The 21,114-nt window shown below is 40.5% G+C and overlaps 1 protein-coding gene across 8 annotated transcripts in view; it reads left to right on the top strand.

The window, feature by feature from the left end:
- Window positions 1-746: 746 nt before the first annotated feature.
- The window catches only part of CADPS (Ca++-dependent secretion activator), a 524,321-nt gene continuing 503,953 nt past the window's right edge, over window positions 747-21,114 (top strand). For 3 of the 8 annotated variants that reach the window (XM_012642835.1, XM_012642705.1, XM_012642575.1), the window contains exon 1: window positions 747-1,549. In XM_012642835.1, the coding sequence (XP_012498289.1) occupies window positions 1,109-1,549 (441 nt within the window). In that variant the 5' untranslated portion in view covers window positions 747-1,108. The remainder of the gene's footprint in view (window positions 1,550-21,114) is intronic. The other 5 variants (XM_012642642.1, XM_012642349.1, XM_012642427.1 and 2 more) reach the window with 3 other exon arrangements.

Raw genomic sequence — 21,114 nt, 5'->3', positions numbered from 1 at the left:
AGATCCTTCAGCGAGCCACAATGGAGTAAGAGCGGAGCCACCAGAAACCCTTCTATTTCTCTGTAGGCTCGCCACAGCAGAAAGTAATCCCAGTTCTTGGGAACTGAGGAAGACTCATCATAGTTTTTGGGGGCGGGTAGGCAAGGGAGGGGGTTCAACTTAAGTGGTTGAGCAGCATGGTCGATACAGCAATCCACTCAACATCTGATTCACATTTATTTTAATTAGGGTAGGAGCAGGTGGAACAAGTTGCAGGAATCAGAGTTTACACAGGTGGGACGAACACGCTGCCCAGCCCCCACGCCCCCTACGTCCCAGGTGTAAAAAAGCCTGAGGATCCGATGTGGACCCTTTCTTTTCCGTATGGGATCTCGCGGACCTCCTCTTAAGCGAGACTCCTTGATTTAGCGTTTCCAAACAGATAGCCCGCTCTTGGCTGGCTGGAAGTCATCGCTGGTTTACTTCTCCCTCCCCCAAGAACTTTTTGTCCGCGAGAGGGGAAGAGGAGAATAGACAAGGAGAGCTGGGGCTCAAGGAGGAAATTATCCACAAAGGGGAGGAGGCAAGGAGGGTAGCAAGGCATTAGGGTTGGAAGTACTGAGGCTCCGAGGCTTTGGGGACGCTTGGCACTCTCCCCCCTCCAGCCCTCTGCAGCAGCCCTTTACGCTGCGGACACGGGAGAGTTAAGCCAATAAACACGTAAGCGCCGCTCCCTCCCCAATCGGCAAGATGCCTCTTCGGCTCTTGGCTGCATCGACAGCTTGCAACACTCGGCATCTTTTCTGGAGGCGCCTCCTTCAGAGGCTGCAGATGGCATCCGGCTGCGGGCTCGGGGCTCGCAATTGATTCTCCCCCTTGCCCACTTCGGGTCCACGGACTCACCTCTCCCTTTCCCTCCTCCCCTTGCGCTCCTGGGTCTGAGCCCAGCTCGCGATCGCCGGGCAGAGGAAGCAGTCGCGGCGGCCGAGGCTGAGCAGCAGGGCGCCCGCTCCCTGAGCCGGGGAGAAGCGCCCACCCGGGAGAACTGCCCCTCAGCTGCCTCCAGCGCCCCCCACCTTTTGCACCCCAAGCCGGGGGCTCCAGGGACCCCCCCACCCCAGGCGCCACCATGCTGGACCCTTCGTCCAGCGAAGAAGAATCGGATGAGATCGTGGAAGAGGAGAGCGGCAAGGAGGTGCTCGGCTCGGCCGCGTCCGGCGCGCGCCTGTCTCCCAGCCGCACCAGCGAGGGCTCGGCCGGCGGGGCCGGGCTGGGGGGCGGCGGCGCCGGCGCCGGGGCCGGGGTGGGCGCCGGCGGCGGCGGGGGCAGCGGCGCGAGCAGCGGCATTGGGGCCGGGGGTCTGCAGCCCAGCAGCCGCGCCGGCGGCGGCCGGCCCTCCAGCCCCAGCCCGTCGGTGGTGAGCGAGAAGGAGAAGGAAGAGTTGGAGCGGTTGCAGAAAGAGGAGGAGGAGAGGAAGAAGAGGCTGCAGCTCTATGTGTTCGTGATGCGCTGCATCGCCTACCCCTTCAACGCCAAGCAGCCCACCGACATGGCTCGCCGGCAGCAGAAGGTAGGTGCTCCTGGGAGGCCCAGGGAGCAGCGCCGGGACGTCGCCAGGCGGGCGGGGCTAACAATGGGAGCTGGCGGCGCAGCTGGAGAGGAAGAGCAGAAGAAGGTGGAGACCGCGCCCTGGGGAAAGGGCTGCGAGGCGCCCTCCCAGCGGCCCAGCTCGGCCAGGCCCTGCCCGGCCCAGCCCAGCGCAGTCCGGAGCGCGCCAGGAGCTGTGTGGGAGCGCCGAGGGGCCTGGAGCGGAGCGCAGCGTGCCCGAGACTCCCAGTCCGGGAGCGAGGCAGGCAGGTCCTGCTTTGTCGCCTCGGAGGCTGGGGAGTGACTTGCAGCGCCCAGAGAGGCCTTGCTCGCTTGCTGGGCTCCCAGCGCTCTCCAGCGGCGGGCGGCTGCGCTCAGCTCCCGGCCCGCCCTCCTGGGCGTGCGCTAGGCGGGCGGGGGCACCCGGCAGGTGGGGGCGCCGATGTGGAGGGAGAAGAGCATCTTGGAGCCGAGCTCCGCTAGCTGGGGCAGCGAGCAAACCCGGAAGGCAAAGCTTCCCGTGACTCTGCGAAGGGCACACTCCTCTCCCTCCCCGGGCCAGCTGATCACCCACTAGGGTCACCTAAGGGCCCCGGGCACGGCTTCCCTCCGGCTGGGGTTCTCTCCATGGCCCCTGACCCTTTCTCACTAACCCTACCGCAGGAGAACGCCCCCTGGTCCTTCCGCCCGGGTCAGCCTCTCCACCTTCCTCTCTTTGACCCTCTTCTCCTCTTCCCAAGGTGACTTCGCCGCCACCTTCTGGCTCGCCGAGGCCCTCCAAGCCCTACCGCTCCCCGCTTGATAAAGTACAGCTGCAAAAAGCCTCACAATTATAGGCATCAAAAGCTTTTTGTGTCTGAGGCTAGGGAAAGACTGGGGCGGCTCTGGGCTGCCTTTGATGTAAAAAAAGAAAAAAAAAAGTGCCTATTTCTATCAGCTGTTCTCCAGCTCGAGCAACAGGGGTGGGGGTTACTGCTGGACGAGGGGCAGTGTAGTGGCGGGGGTGGGGGGACCAGAAAAGAAGTCAGAAACCCAGTTGGAGTGAGTTAGTGAAGAACATTCTATTCTGTCTCTTAAATGAATCTGCTGCACTTGAGCTAACAGAAAAGCCAGTTAAGCCCCCAGAGGGGCCATGCGAGAAGCCAGCCCCAACCCCATCAAGACTGTGAGACTAGTTTCTTAAAATACTGAATTTCTCCGTTGCTGCCGTTTAAGACTGAATTATATGTTGTTGTAGTAGAGTGTTAGGTTTTCCGTATTTATCCACCCTTATCTTGAGTTAGCACAGATTTCTCTGTTTGTTTTGCTTATATATGTACACACACCACCCAGCACTGATGATTTATTCCAGCTATCACAAGCTGGGATATTAGTTTTATTTAAAGATAAAACTCATTTCCTGGTCAAGAGACAGCAGGTGGGCTCCACCCCCCCCCCAACCTCATCCCTATCTGTTTCCCCTTGCTTTTTCAATCTGTATTTTGGACTACAGTAGAGCCAAAGTATCCTCGGAGCAGTAAAAGTTTTTTGGATAATGTTTTAAGGTTGGGTGTTAGGTCCATGGGACCTGATATTTCACATTTCAGCTTGGAATTATTATGATAATTGTCTCGTTATAGCTTGGGAAATTCCATCTCCAAAGTCTATCCTGTTAATAGCACCAACCAAAGATGTCCTATTCCTTTGGCAATGAAAACTGTTGTGACTTAAAGAAAAAAAAAAACTTATCAGCCAAAGGCTCTAGAGCTCTGTCCTTTAGGCTTCAGTCCAGCACTAGTATAGAGAAAGAAATCCCACAGAGACCCAGTTCTTCTAAAAAGAGAACATTCAGCCACCTGAGAGAGATGATCACGAAACCAAGTTGTTCTGATCTGATTGTATGTTTTACCTGAATCCATTCAAAGCTGTGGTTTTGAGGGGCAAGCTGGTTCTGTTTTTACACATGACCTTAACATCAGAAAGACTCTGAGATAGATTGATAACACTGGCATTTGGCCACATTATTTTTAGTTATTGCAGCAAACTATTGCTAAATACATATCCCGACAAAGCTACCCCAGGGCTGTTTGCTATACTGGGAAGCTGAATATATGTCTCCTTATTACAAAAAAATAATAGCTTTTCCATTGTTATATCTTTAAGTTTTTCATGCCTTTCTGGAAAAGAGTGTTTTGCTCTTCTCCAAGTAGAAAGCTTGGAACTCTGATTTTTTAATGAGCAATCATTGAGAGTAATTAAAAAGTTTAATGCATAATCATTGTGGCAAAATTTAAAGCCAACAAATAGGGTTGATGAACTAAGATTAGTGTAGGAAAAAGATAAATCAGTTGTAAACTAAACATGAGTTTGTAGTAGAATAGAAATGGATGAAGTAGACAAAAACACAGGAAGAATGATGTAGAGAAAGGGATAGGGTGACGTGAGGGAGAGGGAGCTGTCTGTGAAAAGGAATCCTGATTGGGGAAAAGAAGAGATCGTATTATAAAGAGTGTAATATACTTTGTGAAATCAAATAGTCTATATCATAATACCAGCTACCATTTCTCAAATACCTACTGGGTGCAAGGCACTTAGTCATTTTTTTTAAAAAAGGTTTGATTTTTTAAACAATAGTTTTGATTTTTTAGAACAGTTTTAGATTCACCAAAAAATTGAGTAAATAGCACAGACAGCTCCCATATATCCCACACTGGGTCTCCCCTGTTATTATCTTACAATGGTATGATACATTTGTTACAATTAAAGAACCAATATTGATATGTTATTATTAACTAAAGTCTGCAGTTTATTCAGATCTCCTTAGTTTTTACTAAAATTCCTTTTTCTGTTCTTAGGTCCTTTTTAATTCTCCTTATAAATCTGATAGTGTGCAAATTGCCATCCTCATTTTTAGAAGAGAAAACTGAGGCCCAGAGAGGTTTTGTAATTTGCCTAAAGCACTATGTAGATAGGTAAAAGTGTGGAAACTGGAACATACAACATTCTGATTTCAAACCCTATCTTTTTAATTTGAGACACTGGCCAGAAATATTCCAGTATAAAAAGAGAACCCTAGCATCCTGACAACACTTTACCCAAGTGTTCTGGGTGCTTGTTTATCCACAGTTATTACTATTTGAGTTGAGAGAGCCCCCCACTCTTCCTCTGGATACCTGTCAAATATAGCCACCAGGGGCACGTAGGTAGTAACCCGGTAAAGAACATGAAGGAGAGAGATGGGCTGGGAGCAGAGAAATCTGAACACCAGACCATGTCAGCCTTTCTTTGTGGTTTGAGCTGAAAGAAAAAAAAATATTTTAGCTCAGAAGAACAACTGGGAAGGAGCATGGGGAGAAGGCACTATCGTTTGAACAATTTTGATGGTTAATTACTTTGGTTTCACTTTTACTGATAAAAAGAGTACATTTCAATACCTTTCCAATCAAAAGAGGGGACTTTAAACAGATTACTTGAAAAAAAAACATTTTATCATTTATAGGCATATTTTGTTTGCATTACTGTGAATCTAAATATAACATGGTGGTAATGATCATTTATGACCAAAACAGAAATCTCCCCGCCAGACTGTAACAATATATGTTTCAGCAGCTCATAAGTGACAATTTGGAAAGCAGTTCTTTGTTTTTTTCTTTTGTCAGAATGGTACAGTGAATACCTAGAAGTTGGCATGGCAAAGCTACACCATATGTTTCTAAATTATGTAGTAACGGTGATGGGTGGCTACCTCATGTGAACTAGCTACTTATAGCTAGTTCACTTAGGGGATGTAAAAGCAAGCACTGTAAACAATTCTGTGTAATATTTAGATTGACATGACCAATTTTTTTTAATTGGATAGGAATTATTCATAGTGCCTGGATTACAAATAGTCTAAAATGAGTATTATGTGTACACATGTAGGTGTGTATACATGTGTGTCTGTATGTATATGGTGAAGGAAAATGGCAATCTTAAAACTGTGTCTGTTCTATGGCAACTCCTGTTTCATTCAAGAGGACGTTATGACCGCATCAAATGTGTTGTAAATTCAAGCTACTCACTTCCGAGTGATTCAGCTTGTATCTTTCCATGAAATTATGGCTAATGTTGAGTCACTGTTAGCCATGGAAATTCCATCTTTATTCATTTACTTCTTTGATCTTGTTTAGGAAAGACTCAAAAGCCATACCATTCATAAAATTTAAGACCTAGTGCTAGTTGACTGCACATCTGTGTGTCTATGTGTGTGATAGAATTTTAAATCAATAATAGTGATTCATCTATTCAGATATGCTTGGAGGCAATTGGTTTGCTCCACTATTCAAAATTCTTAAGGCTTGCTTTGTTAATGCAACATATGATTTGTATTCTAAAAAAATAAAATACTCTAACCTTTTGGGAGAATTAAGTGACTGTTTAAACCAGGTTTTCTTTAAACAGAATTATATGTTTCTCTCTCCTTCAGGGGAAGAACTGAATTATTTAAATATCCCTTTTGGCATTTCTCCCCCAATTTCCTTGGTGCAATGGGAAGGAACTGTTATGCACTGATACTAGCAGAGACTTTCAGAAAATGTAGGATACCAAAACAGTAATGAGAGGTTCTTGCCTCATTACACACTTGGAATAACCTTATGCTTCCCTAAGACTGGACTGAAGGACAAAGGAAATCTTCCATTCCTGAAGAATTATACTGTGTAAGATGATAAAAGTCAAACGAGTTAGAGATCTTTCCCTTGCAAAAGCAAATTTAATACATAGGCCATTGAAATATTACCAGTATTTGTGATTTGGGGCCAGGCGTCTATAAAACTTAAGCTGAAATGATGAGGACAGTTCTAACTTAGAATTGGGTTCTAAATAAGCGACCTGTTACTCATTGCACCAAGCTGTCTCCTAGTCTTTGTAGTAGAACCAAAAGGTACCTTTGAGATATGGTTGCTGAATTGAGGAAGCTTATATTCTAGTTTGGAAGATAACATACAAATAAGTTCAATATGAAAGTTTTAATTATAAGATGCAGATTACAGGTACTAAAGTAGGGAAGGGATAGAGAAAGTATACATGCACATACAGGATTGGATTTAATAGTAGGGACAATCTTCATGGAGAAAGTATACTAGATTTAGATCTTTAAAAATTAGTATGGTTTTGGTAAATATAGGAAAAATAGATATTCCAGTCTGGAGAAGAGCATGAGTTAGTGGAAATGTGGAAAAGAGTCATTGTTTGATACTATCAGTCAGACTCTTTTGGTTGCCAGTAACAGAAACCCAACTGGAGTGGCTAAATCAAAAAAGAGAGTGTGAGATTTATTGGTGTATGTAATTGAAAATTCTTATGCAGATGTGATTGCAGGCATGGCTGGATCGAGGAGCTCAAATGACTTCTACAACAGAATGAAAAAAGCTAACTGATAAGGGAAAGAACACACAGGTTGAGTATCCCTAATATAAAAATCCAAAATCTGAAATGCTCTAAAATCTGAAACTTTTTAATTATGACATGATGCTGAAAGGAAATGCTCACTGGAGCATTTTGGATTTTTGCATTAGGGATGCTCAACAGGTAAATATAATGCGAATATTCCAAAATCCAAAAAAAACCCCAAATCCAAAACACACCTGGTCCCAAGCATTTCAAATAATAGAAACTCAACCTATATATTGAAACCTGTGTTTGAGCTCTAACACTATCACTAATGAACTACTGATTGTAGGTAAATCATTCTCTGTCTCTGGGGAAATTTCTTAATCTGTCAAGTGGAGAGGAAGATGGAACTTCAGATAATTTCTAATGTCCCCTCCAGATATAATAGTTGATAGCTCTTTCTAGGCAATGAAGTTATTTATTATGAAGACTTATAAGTTCATTCAGACTTGTATTCAGTATGTTTTTACATTACAAAATAAGGCAGTGTCTTCAAAGAATCTAAGATGGCTAGAGATGAAGTTAGAGTTTGTTAGCCTAACTACCTAAATTTTCAGACGAGGAGGTGAAATCTCAAAAGGTTATAAGACTACAGACTATATGGGTTATTGTAAATTCTGGCCTAAGGGCTGAAACTGATCCACAAATGTATTTTGTCTACAAAGCATTTTCAAATTGTGAATTAGTTCTCAACATTTAAAACTATCAAAATATTTCACATAAAAATCTAGATTTCTGGCTTCTCTTACAATTGAAGATGTGGCAACACTGGGCCTGAGTTTTCATGAATTTGCAAAAAATAACAGAAATAAGACTACCCAGCCATCACTTAAATTATGGAATGTTAATCACTTTTAACTAAATTATACTTATTCCAAGAGGGGCACCATATACATCTACATGGTAGGACATCAGCTATCTGGTTCTTGACAACAACATCTCTTCTTACCACTGCCTGACAAATATCAATTATCTGACCCTGGTCCCTGGAATTTGGAACTCTGTGTTCCCTGTCTCTGGCAACTGTAATAGTTTCCTTCTTAGGATTAGATTTATGGCTTCTGCACAATTGAAGGGCTGATGATCAGAATTATTATTTTTTCATTTATCAGTCTAATCATGTGAAATAATTACCTTTCTGTTCTTAACAGGTAAGGAGAAGGGGATGAATTTAGCCAGTGGTTTGAGTCTGGTTGTTACTATTGATATCCTGAAGGATAGTGGTTAAGAGTATAGACTCTGAAATTAGAATGCCCGAGTTTTCTTCCTGGCTGTACCCCTAACTGGCTCTGTGATCTTGGGCGATTTGCTTAACCTCTCTGAGGCTCACGTTACTCACCAATGAAATAGGGATAGTAGTGGTACCTCAATGACTGGATTCTTGTGAAAATTGAGATAATACAGTAAAAATCTTGGAACAAGGTATGGCATGTGGTACGTGCAATAGAAACATTAGCTCTTGTTATTGCTAAGTTGCTACGTGCAATGTTGTGTTATTTTTATCTGTGAAAGGATTAAGCAAGTTAATACACATGAAGTACTGGCTATCGCAAGCCTTATATTCATTATTGCTATCATCATCATCATCATCATCAACATCAAAAGCAGACCCAGAAGGCAGGTGGTTATGATTAGAGTATTATCTATAAACCAGATGGAATTGAGGGTATACTACATCCCTGTTCTTCCTCTTTTGTTGAGACATTTCACCAGTATTTTTTTTTTTTTTTTTTTTAGACAGAGTCTCACTCTGTTGCCCGGGCTAGAGTGAGTGCCGTGGCGTCAGCCTAGCTCACAGCAACCTCACACTCCTGGGCTCAAGCGATCCTACTGCCTCAGCCTCCCGAGTAGCTGGGACTACAGACATGCGCCACCATGCCTGGCTAATTTTTTCTATATATTTTTAGTTGTCCAATTAATTTCTTTCTCTTTTTAGTAGAGACGGGGTCTCGCTCTTGCTCAGGCTGGTCTCGAACTCCTGAGCTCAAACAATCCGCCCGCCTCGGCCTCCCAGAGAGCTAGGATTACAGGCGTGAGCCACCGCGCCCGGCCACCAGTATTTCTTTAGACAAGGAACAGGGGCCCTTTTCCCTGGCTTCAAAGGCCCACTTTGAACAAAAGCAGCATAGATGAGTTTCCCAGGAGATTTTAAAAATGGCTAATGCCAAGCACACGTACATGGGAAGATTCGTCACGAGCTTATCAGACAATTCCAATAAAGGGTCTTAGGCCACTCAACTAGTAAATGATGGGGCCCTCAGAGTCCCTTATTTTCCACATACCTATTCTTTCCCCCATGGTCCTTGCTATCATTGAATAGGTCACCTGCTTTTTTCCAGTCTTGATATTTTAGTCTTGATCCATATAGCTCTTTTAAAAATATTGATTTACATTAATGATATTGACAATTACCACTACAAATGAACTCACAAAATATGTTTTTATGTTTGTGTAAAGAGCAAATGCTAAGCATATATATATATGTCCAAAACTTCATAAGTGTAGTCAAAAGACTCACATAAGTAGATAATACGCAATAGCACATAGTGACTAAAACTTCCAACTCTGTAGGCTGTTGGTCCCTGGTTCAAATCTCTGGTTAGCTTTGTGACCTGTTGGCTCTGTTACCTTAGGCACATTATCCTTCTCGTTACTTTTTAGTTTCCTCATCTGTAAAATGGGGAAAAAATAATATCAAGGATTACAAGAGAAAAAGCATGTTAATTGCATAATACATCCTTAATATGGGGTAAATGTTGAGCAAATGTCACCAGTAACAGTAAAAATAGTATTTTTGCATTTTTGTTTGCTAAACTCCTCCATACTATTTCATGCTACGATATCTTTGCTTATGCTGTTCCTTATTCCAAAACGTTTTTGTCACTTTTCTTCACCTGATACATTCTTATTCATCTTTTCATTAACTCAAGAGCTATCTCCTTCCGAAAACCTTAACCAAACCTTTATATTGGGCTAACTAAGTGCTGCCATAACTCCCTAGTCAATCTCCCTTTTACCTCTACACATTATATTTAAATTACCTTTTGTCTTTTTTTTTCAGCATATTATGGGGTACAGATGTTTAGGTTACGTGTGTTGCCCTTGGTTCCCCTCCCCCCAAGTCCGTGTTTCAAATATGTCCATCCTTCGGGTAGTGCGCATTGCACTCCTTGTGTATACAAATACCCGTCCCCTTTTGTCCTGTGCCTCTCTCTCAATAGACTGTAAGGACCCAAAGACATCATTTTATTCCTCTTTGATTCCCCATCTTCCAAAACAGTGCCTGGCTCATAGGATGTGTTCTGCAAGTATTCAACTGTTGACCCGTCTCAGTGACGCTTTGTTTCCTAGAGAGTTTCTAAAGAGAGGAAGTGAAGGAGTCTTAAATACAGTGTGCTTCTGTTATAGAGACACAATGGTTTTACTTTTAGAAAAGCTTCTCAGTGGAAAACATGAAGGGGGAACCAATTACCAAATGGCTTCAAAGTAATTTATGCTGCAAGAACATATTATTGATTATCTCCCAACTTGGCTTGTTTATAATTGACAAATTTATAGATCCATTATAGAGAAAAGTCATCTTTTAAAAGCCATAAACAATTATGATTTTCTTGTAATGGCTGAATCCTAGTTGAACTTGAATCACCATGGTGTGTGTTTAAGTGGTCAAACAATAAAATCAGAGCCAAAGTGAGCACTAATTTTTCGTATTATGGGCATGTAGTCTTTTGTAAATTTCATTTGATTTAGCTTTTTGTGGGGGAAGAAAGGAAGGTGACAATCAAGAGCTAATTATACCAAAAAATTAACCCGTTTAAAAAATTATCAGTCACAATGTTGCCAGTGTTATATCATGGAATCTTTAAGTTGTATGTACATTAGACATAAATATGCTTATTTTCTCTACTTTTATTCTCTTATGGGATTTTGGCATTATTTTCCCCATTCTTTTACTGTAAGCTGCCTAAACCCCTTTCTGGGTGTAGTTAAGATATAAATAAATAATAACTATAGAGCTATTGCATATTGGATGTTGCAATAGAATATGATAGGTATGAAATAGTGATTAAAAAAACATGCTTCTTAGGTACGGACTTTTCTGATAGCATTGACAAGTCAAAGGGAAAATTACCTTTGCTATGTTATTCCTTTTATTTTAACAAGCGGGAGAAAGGTTTAAAAATAAATTGAATTATCAAGCCCGCAAGTGTTCCAGTCTGCCAGCTACTGTTCTAAAACCTAGAGATATGGAGTAAATTGATAATGTATTGATGTCCTTTCAGCAGCCTATAGGAGGAAAATATCAACTTATCATGTAGTGTTTCTCAGAACCACTTCTGTGCAGTAGGAAAATTCTGAGATATTTTGAAGTTAACTTTTTTTTTTTTTTTTAACACTTAAGTGTTCCAGGAGTGCACGTTAAGTTATAAACCTTCCAGGGGCTATGTGCTTTCGAAAAGACAATAGGATTTTGGCAAACACAGAGCGGTCCAGAGAATCTGCTATGCCACTTAGGAAAGCAAAGGGAAAACATTGAAAATTCTTGCAAATAATTATGCCTTCTGTTGCCCATGTAGAAAAACAGCTTTTTGGTGTGGATGGTAGGCATAGAGTTGTTTAAGCAAATGAGTTGAAATATATCTTGAACATCTACATTGGCGATTTTTCTGACAAGTATAGCAACTGTTGTCTATAAGGCAGTGTGTCATAACATACTGTGTTCAAAACATTTCTTGGGGGTTCTTCCATATTCAATTTTTGTTTGTTATACATCATCAGACAACATTGTTTTGAGCTACTTCTACATACAAGAAACTCACTAACTCTGGTAGGAAAAATATGCAAAGATATTTTAAACAGCCTCCTTGACCTCTAGGAACCTAGCAGTCTGGTTGAGAAGCTGAGATGCACCTTCATAGAATAGTGTGAGGCAGGATATAGTGACCATCAGAATCTTAAGTATTGGTGTTTTCTAGGTTTCCATCCTTTGCCCTTGTTATGGATTGATATGTCCCCCCCAAAATTTATATGTCGAAGTACTAAGCCCCAGTACCTTAGAATGTGATCTTATTTTGAGGTAAGGTCTTCGCAGATTAAGATGAGGTCATTAGGGTAGGGCCTAATCCATTATGAATGGTGTCCTTATAAAAGGGGGGCATTTGAATACCAGATGCACACAGGGAGAATACTATGTGAAGAGGAACACAGAGGTTGGGATGATGCTTCTATAAGCCAGGAACACCAAAGATTGCTAACAAATTACCAGAAGCTAGGGGAGAGGCATGGAACAGAATCTTACTCACAGCCCTCAGAAGGAACCAGCTCTGCTGACACCTCGATCACCTTTTAGCCTCTGACAATAAATTTCTGTTGCTCAAGCCACCCAGTTTGTGGCAGCCCTAACCAACTAATACAGCCCTCTTCTCACATCTATACCACCTCTCTTGGCAACTTCATGACTAGCAATGGCTGTAGCTACTAACATCTCTACACTTGCAATTCTCAAATCTTTGTCTCCAGCACAGGCCTCTCACCAGACTGCCAAACCCATGGTCATTTGCATCGGTGCCACTAAAGGTGTGGCTGCAGACAGGTACAGGTTAGTGAACATTTTGTAAGGAACTTGGACTAGAATGTAAGTCAGCTTGCTACTTTCTTCTGAAAGTCTTGCTATAAAAAAAATTGTCAGCTGAATTGAACAGTATGCATAGTGATGAAGTCGATGTCATTTCTGGTATAGGCACTTTATCTCGGTGAGGACCAGTAATAGGCAGTTCACAGACAGCACAGGTCTGCAGACCACACATGGAAGAGCATTGACCTCCCTGGCCTCTCCCCTAGATGTCCTCAGAACACTCAACAATAAACTGTATCTTCAAACCCAGATTCTTTTCCCCTCTTTTTCTAACTCAGTGAATGGTCCAGCTGTGCTACTATGTAACTAAGCTGTCCAAGGCAGAAATGTGCAACTCAGTTTTAAATCTTTATTGTTGCTCATGCTCATTACTAAAGGATGCACATCCTATCAATGCTCATCCTGAGAAAAGTTCATCTTTTTTTTCCTCCTCTTCATCTCCATCACTAACGTCCTGCTTTGGGACCTCATGATTGTTTGCGTGGCCTTTTGCAATAACCTAACTGTTCCCTCTGCCCCCTCCCTTGCCCATACTCCACCTACTACCAGAGTGATCTTTTTGAGACACAAATCCAATCATGGCTCAGACTTTTCTATAGCTTTCTGTTGCCTATACAGGATAGAATCTAAACTTATTTGCACAGCATAAGCAGACCTTCCCTCCCCATTCAGCCTCAACTCCTGTAGTTTTTCTGCACTTTCCCTTGGCTTCAGCCCATTAAACTGCTTAACATCCCTGTGCTGTTCTGTGCTCTCTTGTGCCTCAGCCTCATTGCATTCCTGCTTGAAAAGCATTCCTGCTTGGAAAGCCCTCCCCACTTTCCCTCCCATTGCTCTCTTAGGTAGAAGATGGTACTCAGTTCTTATAAAGAACAAGAATAAACAGTGAGAATTTATTGGATCTTTACTCTGTGAAGTTATAATTCCAGACATTTACAAACTTTATCTCATTTAATCTTTATAGTAACCCTGTAAGATAGGTACTAATCATCTCAACCCTACAGATAAGGAAACCAAGAGGCAAAGCAGATAAGAAACTTGTCTTAGGTCAAACATCCAGTAAGCAGTGGAGCTGGATTGGGGCCCAGGCGGTCTGACTCTAGCCTGCATGCTTACCCATGTACTGTATAAACTGCATTGGAGCACTCGGCACACCTCACTTCCATGTACACCTGTTTCTTTCTCTTGACTCTGTAGAATTCATTCATTTAGTCTCCCCAGGTGTCTAATAGATAATGTGTGTGTGCAAATAGGTGCTCAATAAATAGATAATGGATGATTCGTGATTCATGTTGGTTCATGATTATTCAGAAAATAGCATATACAACAAGCATATCCACTGAGATGATCTCATTACTTCTTTAAAACAACCTTTTGAGTAGGTCTGGGACATATGTTATAAATCCCTGTTTCGTAATGAGCAAAGTGAGGTGCAGAGAAGTCCCACTGGTTGAACTACAGAGCACCAACCTGGGCCTCTTAGCTGCACCCAGGATACCCTTCATTGCACTGTCCATCTCAGATTTGCCATAAGAATGACTTGGGCCATCGCAGACTTTTTAAAAAAATTTGTATTTTATTTATGTATGTATTTGTTTATTTAATTTTTATTTATTCTATTGCAGTCTTTTGAAGGCCACAGTAATTCAGACTTTTCGAGTGTCCACCCCACCTCATAGCAAATATAATGTACTTCACATTAACTTAACTTATTTCCCCCATCTATTTTTTATTTGTATATATTCATGGGGTAAAGGCAAAATTTTGCTACACTGATGTATTGCATTGTGGTGAAGTCAGGCCCTTCAGTGTGTACATCATTGAAGCAACACACATTGTACTCACCAAGCAACCTTTTCCCTCTATTTGAAAACTTTCAACCCAACTGGAACTCACACAGCTCTTGAGTGTAAACTGTTACTGCCACTTTGGAAAAGAAAAGCTAAACACGTGATATCCTATGATCCAACAAGTCTACTCTCCTATACATATTTACCAAAAGTCATGTTCTGGAATATTTGTAGTAGTCCTTTTAGTTCCAAACCAGAAGATACCTGAATGTCCATTGATATTAAAATTGATAAATACATCATCCAGGGTGTTGGTGATATACTATTTTTTTTATTTCAAAATATTAAGGGAGTACAAATGTTTTTATTACATGAATAGTTTTTATATGCTTTAGTCGGGGCTATAAGTATGCCCATCTCCTGAATAGTGTTCATTGAACTTGTTAGGTAAGTTTTTACCCCTCCCCTTCAACGCCTGCTCCCTTCTTGCTTTCCAATGATTTTTACTTCTCTCTGTGCTCATGTGTGCCCATCAATTAGTTCCAAATTATTAGGGAGTACATGTGGTATTTGTTTTTCCATTCTTTAGGTACTTCACTTAGGATAATAATCTCCAGTTCCATCCAAATTGCTGCAAAAGACATTAATTCATTTCTTTGTATGGCTAAGTAGTACTCCATGGTATGTATATACCTTGTTTCGAAAGAAACACTTATGTACTGTTGGTGGGACTGAAAATTAGTACAATGTCTATGGAAAACAGTATGGAGGCTTCTCAAAGAACTACGAGTAGACTTACCATTCGATCCAGCAATCTGACTACTGAGTATCTACTCAAAAGAAAAGAAGTTTATTTTATCAAAAAGACACCTGCACTTGAATGTTTATTATAGCACAGTTCACAATGACAAAGATGTGTCCATCAATTCATAAGTGGATTAACAAAATGTGGTGTGGGTGAGTGTATGTATGTATGTATGCACACACACCTTGAAGTACTACTCAGCCATAACTTTTTTTATTATTAAAGAACCTAGAATGCATGTTTTTCAGTTTTGCTTTTAGAACTATTTGTCTGTATCACTCAGTTAATAAATGACTATGACTTCTCATGAATGATGGTGCATTTACAGGAATCCTTGCAAATTGAAAAGTCATCCTCACCAATCGATTCAATGGTAGCAATATTCTAAGCAGACTGAGTTTAACAATTAATGGAGTTGATGTCTTTGGAAGTCATTTAATGAAACATATTAATTTAGATTTTTCATTTCTATTTTTACATTTTAAGAACAATATGCTTTATTTAGGAACTCAGACTTGTTTTTAGGCCCATGGAGAGTTCCAAGGCTCTACTCACCCTGCCTCTGTTGCCTAACAGATGAAATAGCTTTTGGCCAGGCTTGGTGGAAGAAGTCGCATTTGAATTAAGCCTCAAGCGGACTGAGAAGATCAAATGATAGAGTGATCTATTTGGGGGAAAAAGAAAGACATTTTCAATTATTTAGAGAAGAGATAATGCAAAGCAGGTGTGAGTACCTATGAACAGACAAATACTATCATATAAGATTCCAATATTGAAGAGAAAAGAAATAAGAACAAAGGTTGATTCATTCTTGTAGATGCCCTTCAACACCAGGGTAAAGAGGTTGAGGAGGAGGGGGCTTTACTCTGCAGGCAATGGAGAACCACTGAAGAATTCGGAGCAGGGTAGTACCATGACCAATGTAGTGTTTTAAGAAAATGAATCTAATCTTCTTTAAATGTGTGGAAGTTATGGAGAGGGGAAAGTAGGAATATAAATGTCTTTACGTTGTGAGAAAAGGTCATGAATTAGGCTGGAATGTTTTATCCAGCACAGATCAGCTTTATAGTTTTGAGGGAAAATGTGTAGAAAATATTAGAAAATTAATACCTATATGTAGAAGTGTCTTGAATCAATAGTTCAAAGGCATTTCCTTAAAGCAATTGTTGAGCCCTCTCTTTACTTTATTAGAAAAACTTTTATGTGTTTGTCATAATGTGTAGAGTATGAATGTTCATTTTTCTTACAAATCTTAAAAATATGAAGCAAAGTGCCCACCCTACAAGTTATATTTAATTTCAATGGCCAAAATTCGGATACCTTCCTGGGTAAGTGCAAAAACACTCCTGCATAGCATGGTGGAGAACATGACACTTGGACAAAGCTCATAGAGTCATACCTGGTATCATTTCAGTAAATGTACCTGTGATTTCATTTGGCTTCCAGCTGACCTAAGAGGATTCAGATGGAGCTTAATCCAGCCCAAAGAGGGTCTGAGCCCCACAATAAGATCAGGTTTATACCAAGCCCACAGAAGTACAGAGGAAGAGGCCTGACTGCTGGTGTAGGTATAAGATCTGGAGAGAGAACTTCTAAGAGTGCTCAACCACACTAAAAGAGAATCTTGGATTTGTCCCTGCCACCACGTGATTTTATTCCCCAAACTGTCCTAAGTTTGCATAGGAACCTGGACAACAGGGTACATTCAAGCTCCCTGCCCTTTCTCACTCCTCCCCAAGTGAGATTTTTATATTAGTGGTAAGATTCCAGAAAAATTATTGGATCACATTTATTCGTAGTCACTTGCATTAAAAGAGTCTGCTTATATAATTTTCCCCTCCCCCAACCAAGTACAGATTGAAAATAGTAATCTCAGGATGTGAAATCTGGGTGTACAGAAGACCAGTTTTTCATATACATAGGTCCCACAGGACTGACTTTGGGACTTGAGCATATGTGGATTTTGGTATACACGAGGGTCTTGGAACCAGTCCCCCCAGATACCAAAGGACAACTGTGTTTTCCCTTTGTCATTGTTATCTGTGTGTCTAGCTCTCCCATGAGGATAGGAGGTTTCAGTATAAGATTCAGGAATTCCTGGGTCACCAGGTCATTACACCATCTTAAAGGCTTCAGAACACCACATTTTTTACAAAGGGTCACAGCTGGCTTCCTGAAGGAGGTTTCATTTGCAGCTGAGGAACAGGTAAAATTTGAACATGGGGAGGCGAGAGAAATGGGTATTCTAGGGACAGCCTGAGCAAAACCACAGAAGCCAAACAAAGCTAGAGTAAAGAGCACATAAAATTCACATGATCTGAATGGTAGGTTGGGACCAGACAGTGGTAAACATTGAATGTTACTAGACTTTGTCAGTTGTCCTTTATTTGGTAGGCAGTAGGGAGCCTTGAAAATGATCTGTACCCCTGAGTAGCTCCAATGGAAATAACACTGAACCCAGGCAGTGAGCCTATCAAAGATAATGCAGACATCTGGGTGATGGCCAGACGGAGAGTGATCAGCCTTGATCTTGTCTTGAAGTGATGCATTTTCCCATAAGGCACTTTGAGCCTTTGCCTTTCCTAAAGAATATTGTCTACACAAACATAATGTCTTATTGGCAAAGGACATGATTTGCTCCGGCATTTTTCCATGGCCAGATTAGAAACAACTTCTATGAGTTTTGACAAAAGCCCCCACTTAATTTACCAGCCTTCCTGTTCGCCTGGCAATGGAGGAAAAAAAAAAAAAAGGATTTCTTTCTACTATCTACTTTCCACAGGCAGCCGTGTACTGCTATGTATTATGATTCAGCATTATAGACCTTCAACGTGAACACACACTGGTTAAGATTTGTACTTGTTTTAATTAATCAGAAGCATGTCTCCCCGCCGAAGCAGCAGTTCTAAACAATTGCAGCTCTGCCATTTAGTCCAAAGAGCTTTTCCTGGTTTTCCCTCTATTTTTATGTGGAGAGCCCAAAGCTATCTTTCAGTCAATATTCAATTAGGATTTGAGTCAGAAGGTCGTGTTGAGCTCTTACAGAGGAGCATAAGGTAGTCCCTTGCTCCCGCCTCCATTTGCTTGTGTGTGGAAAACAATTCATTCCTTTTCACTAAAGAAAAACGTAGATTTGCTGCAGCATAATTTAAATATTATGCCAAATTATTAATAATAGTGTCTATTTCCCTCCTGTGACCTGGCAATAAATGACAGAATTGTTGGAAAGGAAAACCAAATTCAATAATATGCATACTTTATATGCCCAAATTTAGGGAGATTTATGATCCAGAACATTTCCCTCTTCTCCACTCACAGCAAGAACCCTGTGCATTTCTGTTTTGTGTACTCATCCAAATGCTTCTATATAAGGCTTTCTCCAATCACTATCCTTTGCCGTAGTCTTTTGTTTCCAGCACAATCTATTACTCAATATCTTTGTCATTGAGCTATGGTTTCAGAACAATAACAATTCACTCCTGGGATTCTTTTAAAAATTCTAACAAAGATTTTCTATAAATATGATAGCAACAAAGGTACCTAGAATACAGCAATTTCTTTTGATTTTATTTACACCATATTAACCTCCCTACCATAAGCCAGATCTTTGGGGAGAATAGAAATGAGACATTTATGTTAAGTTGGATGAGAACTACACTTGTTTCATAACCTTAAAATCATATAAGCAACACACATCATTAAAATGATATGAATAATCTGCAGATTTACTCAGTGAATTTAGTCAGTATTAACAACCAATTGAGATTCAAATGAAACTTTTGATTGCACTTTGTAAATATAACATCTATATATCCCATTTTAGTGGACACAATTGGTTACTCGTTATTCATTCCTCAGTTCTAAACAATTATAATTTTTTCAGGTATCTATCAATTCCCAGCTTTAGAAATAGATGCAGATTATTTCAAAACCATCAGCACATAGCACTATACTGGAAATAAAATTGATTCATGGGTGACCAGGTGACCTAAGTTGGCCCAATCAGACTAAAGGGGAGAATTTGTATTCCACACTTAGGAGGGAGGTTTTGCTCCTCCTCTCCTAATGGACATTTGGGATGTGCTGCCATAATTGCCACCAACAGCCATCTGAAAACCATGAGGACACTCAATTTAGGCTGAAGACAGGGAAGTTGTTGAGATATGGAAATAACTTGAATTCCTGGTGATAATAATGGGCCACAACTTCAAGCCAGGTCTGGAGCCCACCTTTCATCTGGACTTCCAATAACATAGTAAGTTCCCTTGTTTATAAGTCAGAGTTGCATTTTTCCTAATTTACAGCCAAAAGTAGTCTAACTCATGCTCTATTTCTCTTTAAAATTGGAATTCTGGGATTTGTATTATCAGGCCTTAACTCTCTATTTTGCATATTTAGATTCAGACAAAGGTAGAAATACAATTCTATTACTTTGTAGGAAGCAAATTAGAATTATTTTCTCCTAACTGTACATATAATTTGAAAAAAAAGCCTCATTGATTAGATATAAATCATGTCTTGGCACAAAATTATCTTTTATCATAACTAAAAAATAAATAAAATGAATTCATTGAAATATTTCTCACTGTGACAAAATTTTATATTTTTCTGTAAACAAAAATAGAACATGTTTATTACAGAAAAAATATGAAAATATATAAAATATAAATTTAAAATAACCACCTAATCCTATACCACCAAAGATATCCACTATACACATAAAATATATTTATATATCTACATGAATATATAGAGAGATCAATGTTATATATACTCATATAAAAGTAATCTATACATATTGTTTTACAATGTGCTTTGCTTTTTTTTTTTTTTTCCCTTTGAGACAGAGTGTCACTCTGTCACCCTGGGTAGAGTGCAGTGGTGTCATCGTAGCTCACTGTAACCTCCAATTCCTGGGCTCAAGCGATCCTCTTGCCTCAGCCTCCAGAGTAGCTGGGACAACAGGTGCACACCACCACAACATCTGGCTAATTTTTCTGTTTTTAGTAGAGACCCAATCTTGCTCTTGCTCTTGCTCTTGCTCAGGCTGGTTTTGAACTCCTGAGCTCAAGCCATCCTCCCACCTCGGCCTCCCACAGTGCTAAAATTATAGGTGTGAGCCACCTTGCCTGGCCACAATGTGCTTTTTTGCACTACATTGTGTATAGGAAATCTTTCCACATCAGTAAATATAAAACTATGTCATCCTTCTAAATGACTTCATAGCAATCCATTTTATGGATGTACTATAACCATTTGTATTGATTTCTGTTTTTTACTAATAATAGTATGTACATTCTGCATTGAGTGTCTTTGTGTACTTATCTTTCTATACTTCTCCAAATATATGTTCTTAATATAAAGAGTACATACATTTAAAATTTGGTTACAAATTTCCAAAGCGTCTGTAGAAATTTACACTCCCACTAGTGGGGCATGAGTGAGTCTCATTTCCCATGTTAAAACTAGATATTATCTTCAGCTTTGCCAACTTCATGGGTTATTTTAAAAATTCTGTATTTGCATTTCCTTTTTACATATTTATTGCCACTTTATATTCTTTCATAAATTCCCTGTTACATCCATTTTTATGTTTATTATTTTTAAGAGCTATTTCTGTTTTGATGGTATTAACACTGTCATGTGCAATTTAAGTTTTGTCATTTGTTGTTGGACCTTTTTAATGTTTGGTATGTTGTTGGACCTGCTTACGTTTAGCTGAGCAGGATTTTTTAGTGTAGTAAGATCTATCCACATTTCCTCTTTGTGGTTTCTGGGTTTCATGAGATGAAAAGTCTTCTCTATCCAAAGATTATAAAATTGCTCATACATACTCTCTTTTACCGTTTTTTATTTGTACAAATCTATGGGGTAGTACATGTGAAATTTTGTTACATGTATATGATGTG

The sequence above is a fragment of the Propithecus coquereli genome, unplaced genomic scaffold, assembly GCF_000956105.1.
Source record: "Propithecus coquereli isolate 6110/MARCELLA unplaced genomic scaffold, Pcoq_1.0 Scaffold1, whole genome shotgun sequence".
NCBI classification, from domain to species: Eukaryota; Metazoa; Chordata; class Mammalia; order Primates; family Indriidae; genus Propithecus; species Propithecus coquereli.
The sequence above is the reverse complement of the archived record's forward strand: the minus strand, read 5'-3'. Positions and strand labels throughout refer to the sequence as shown.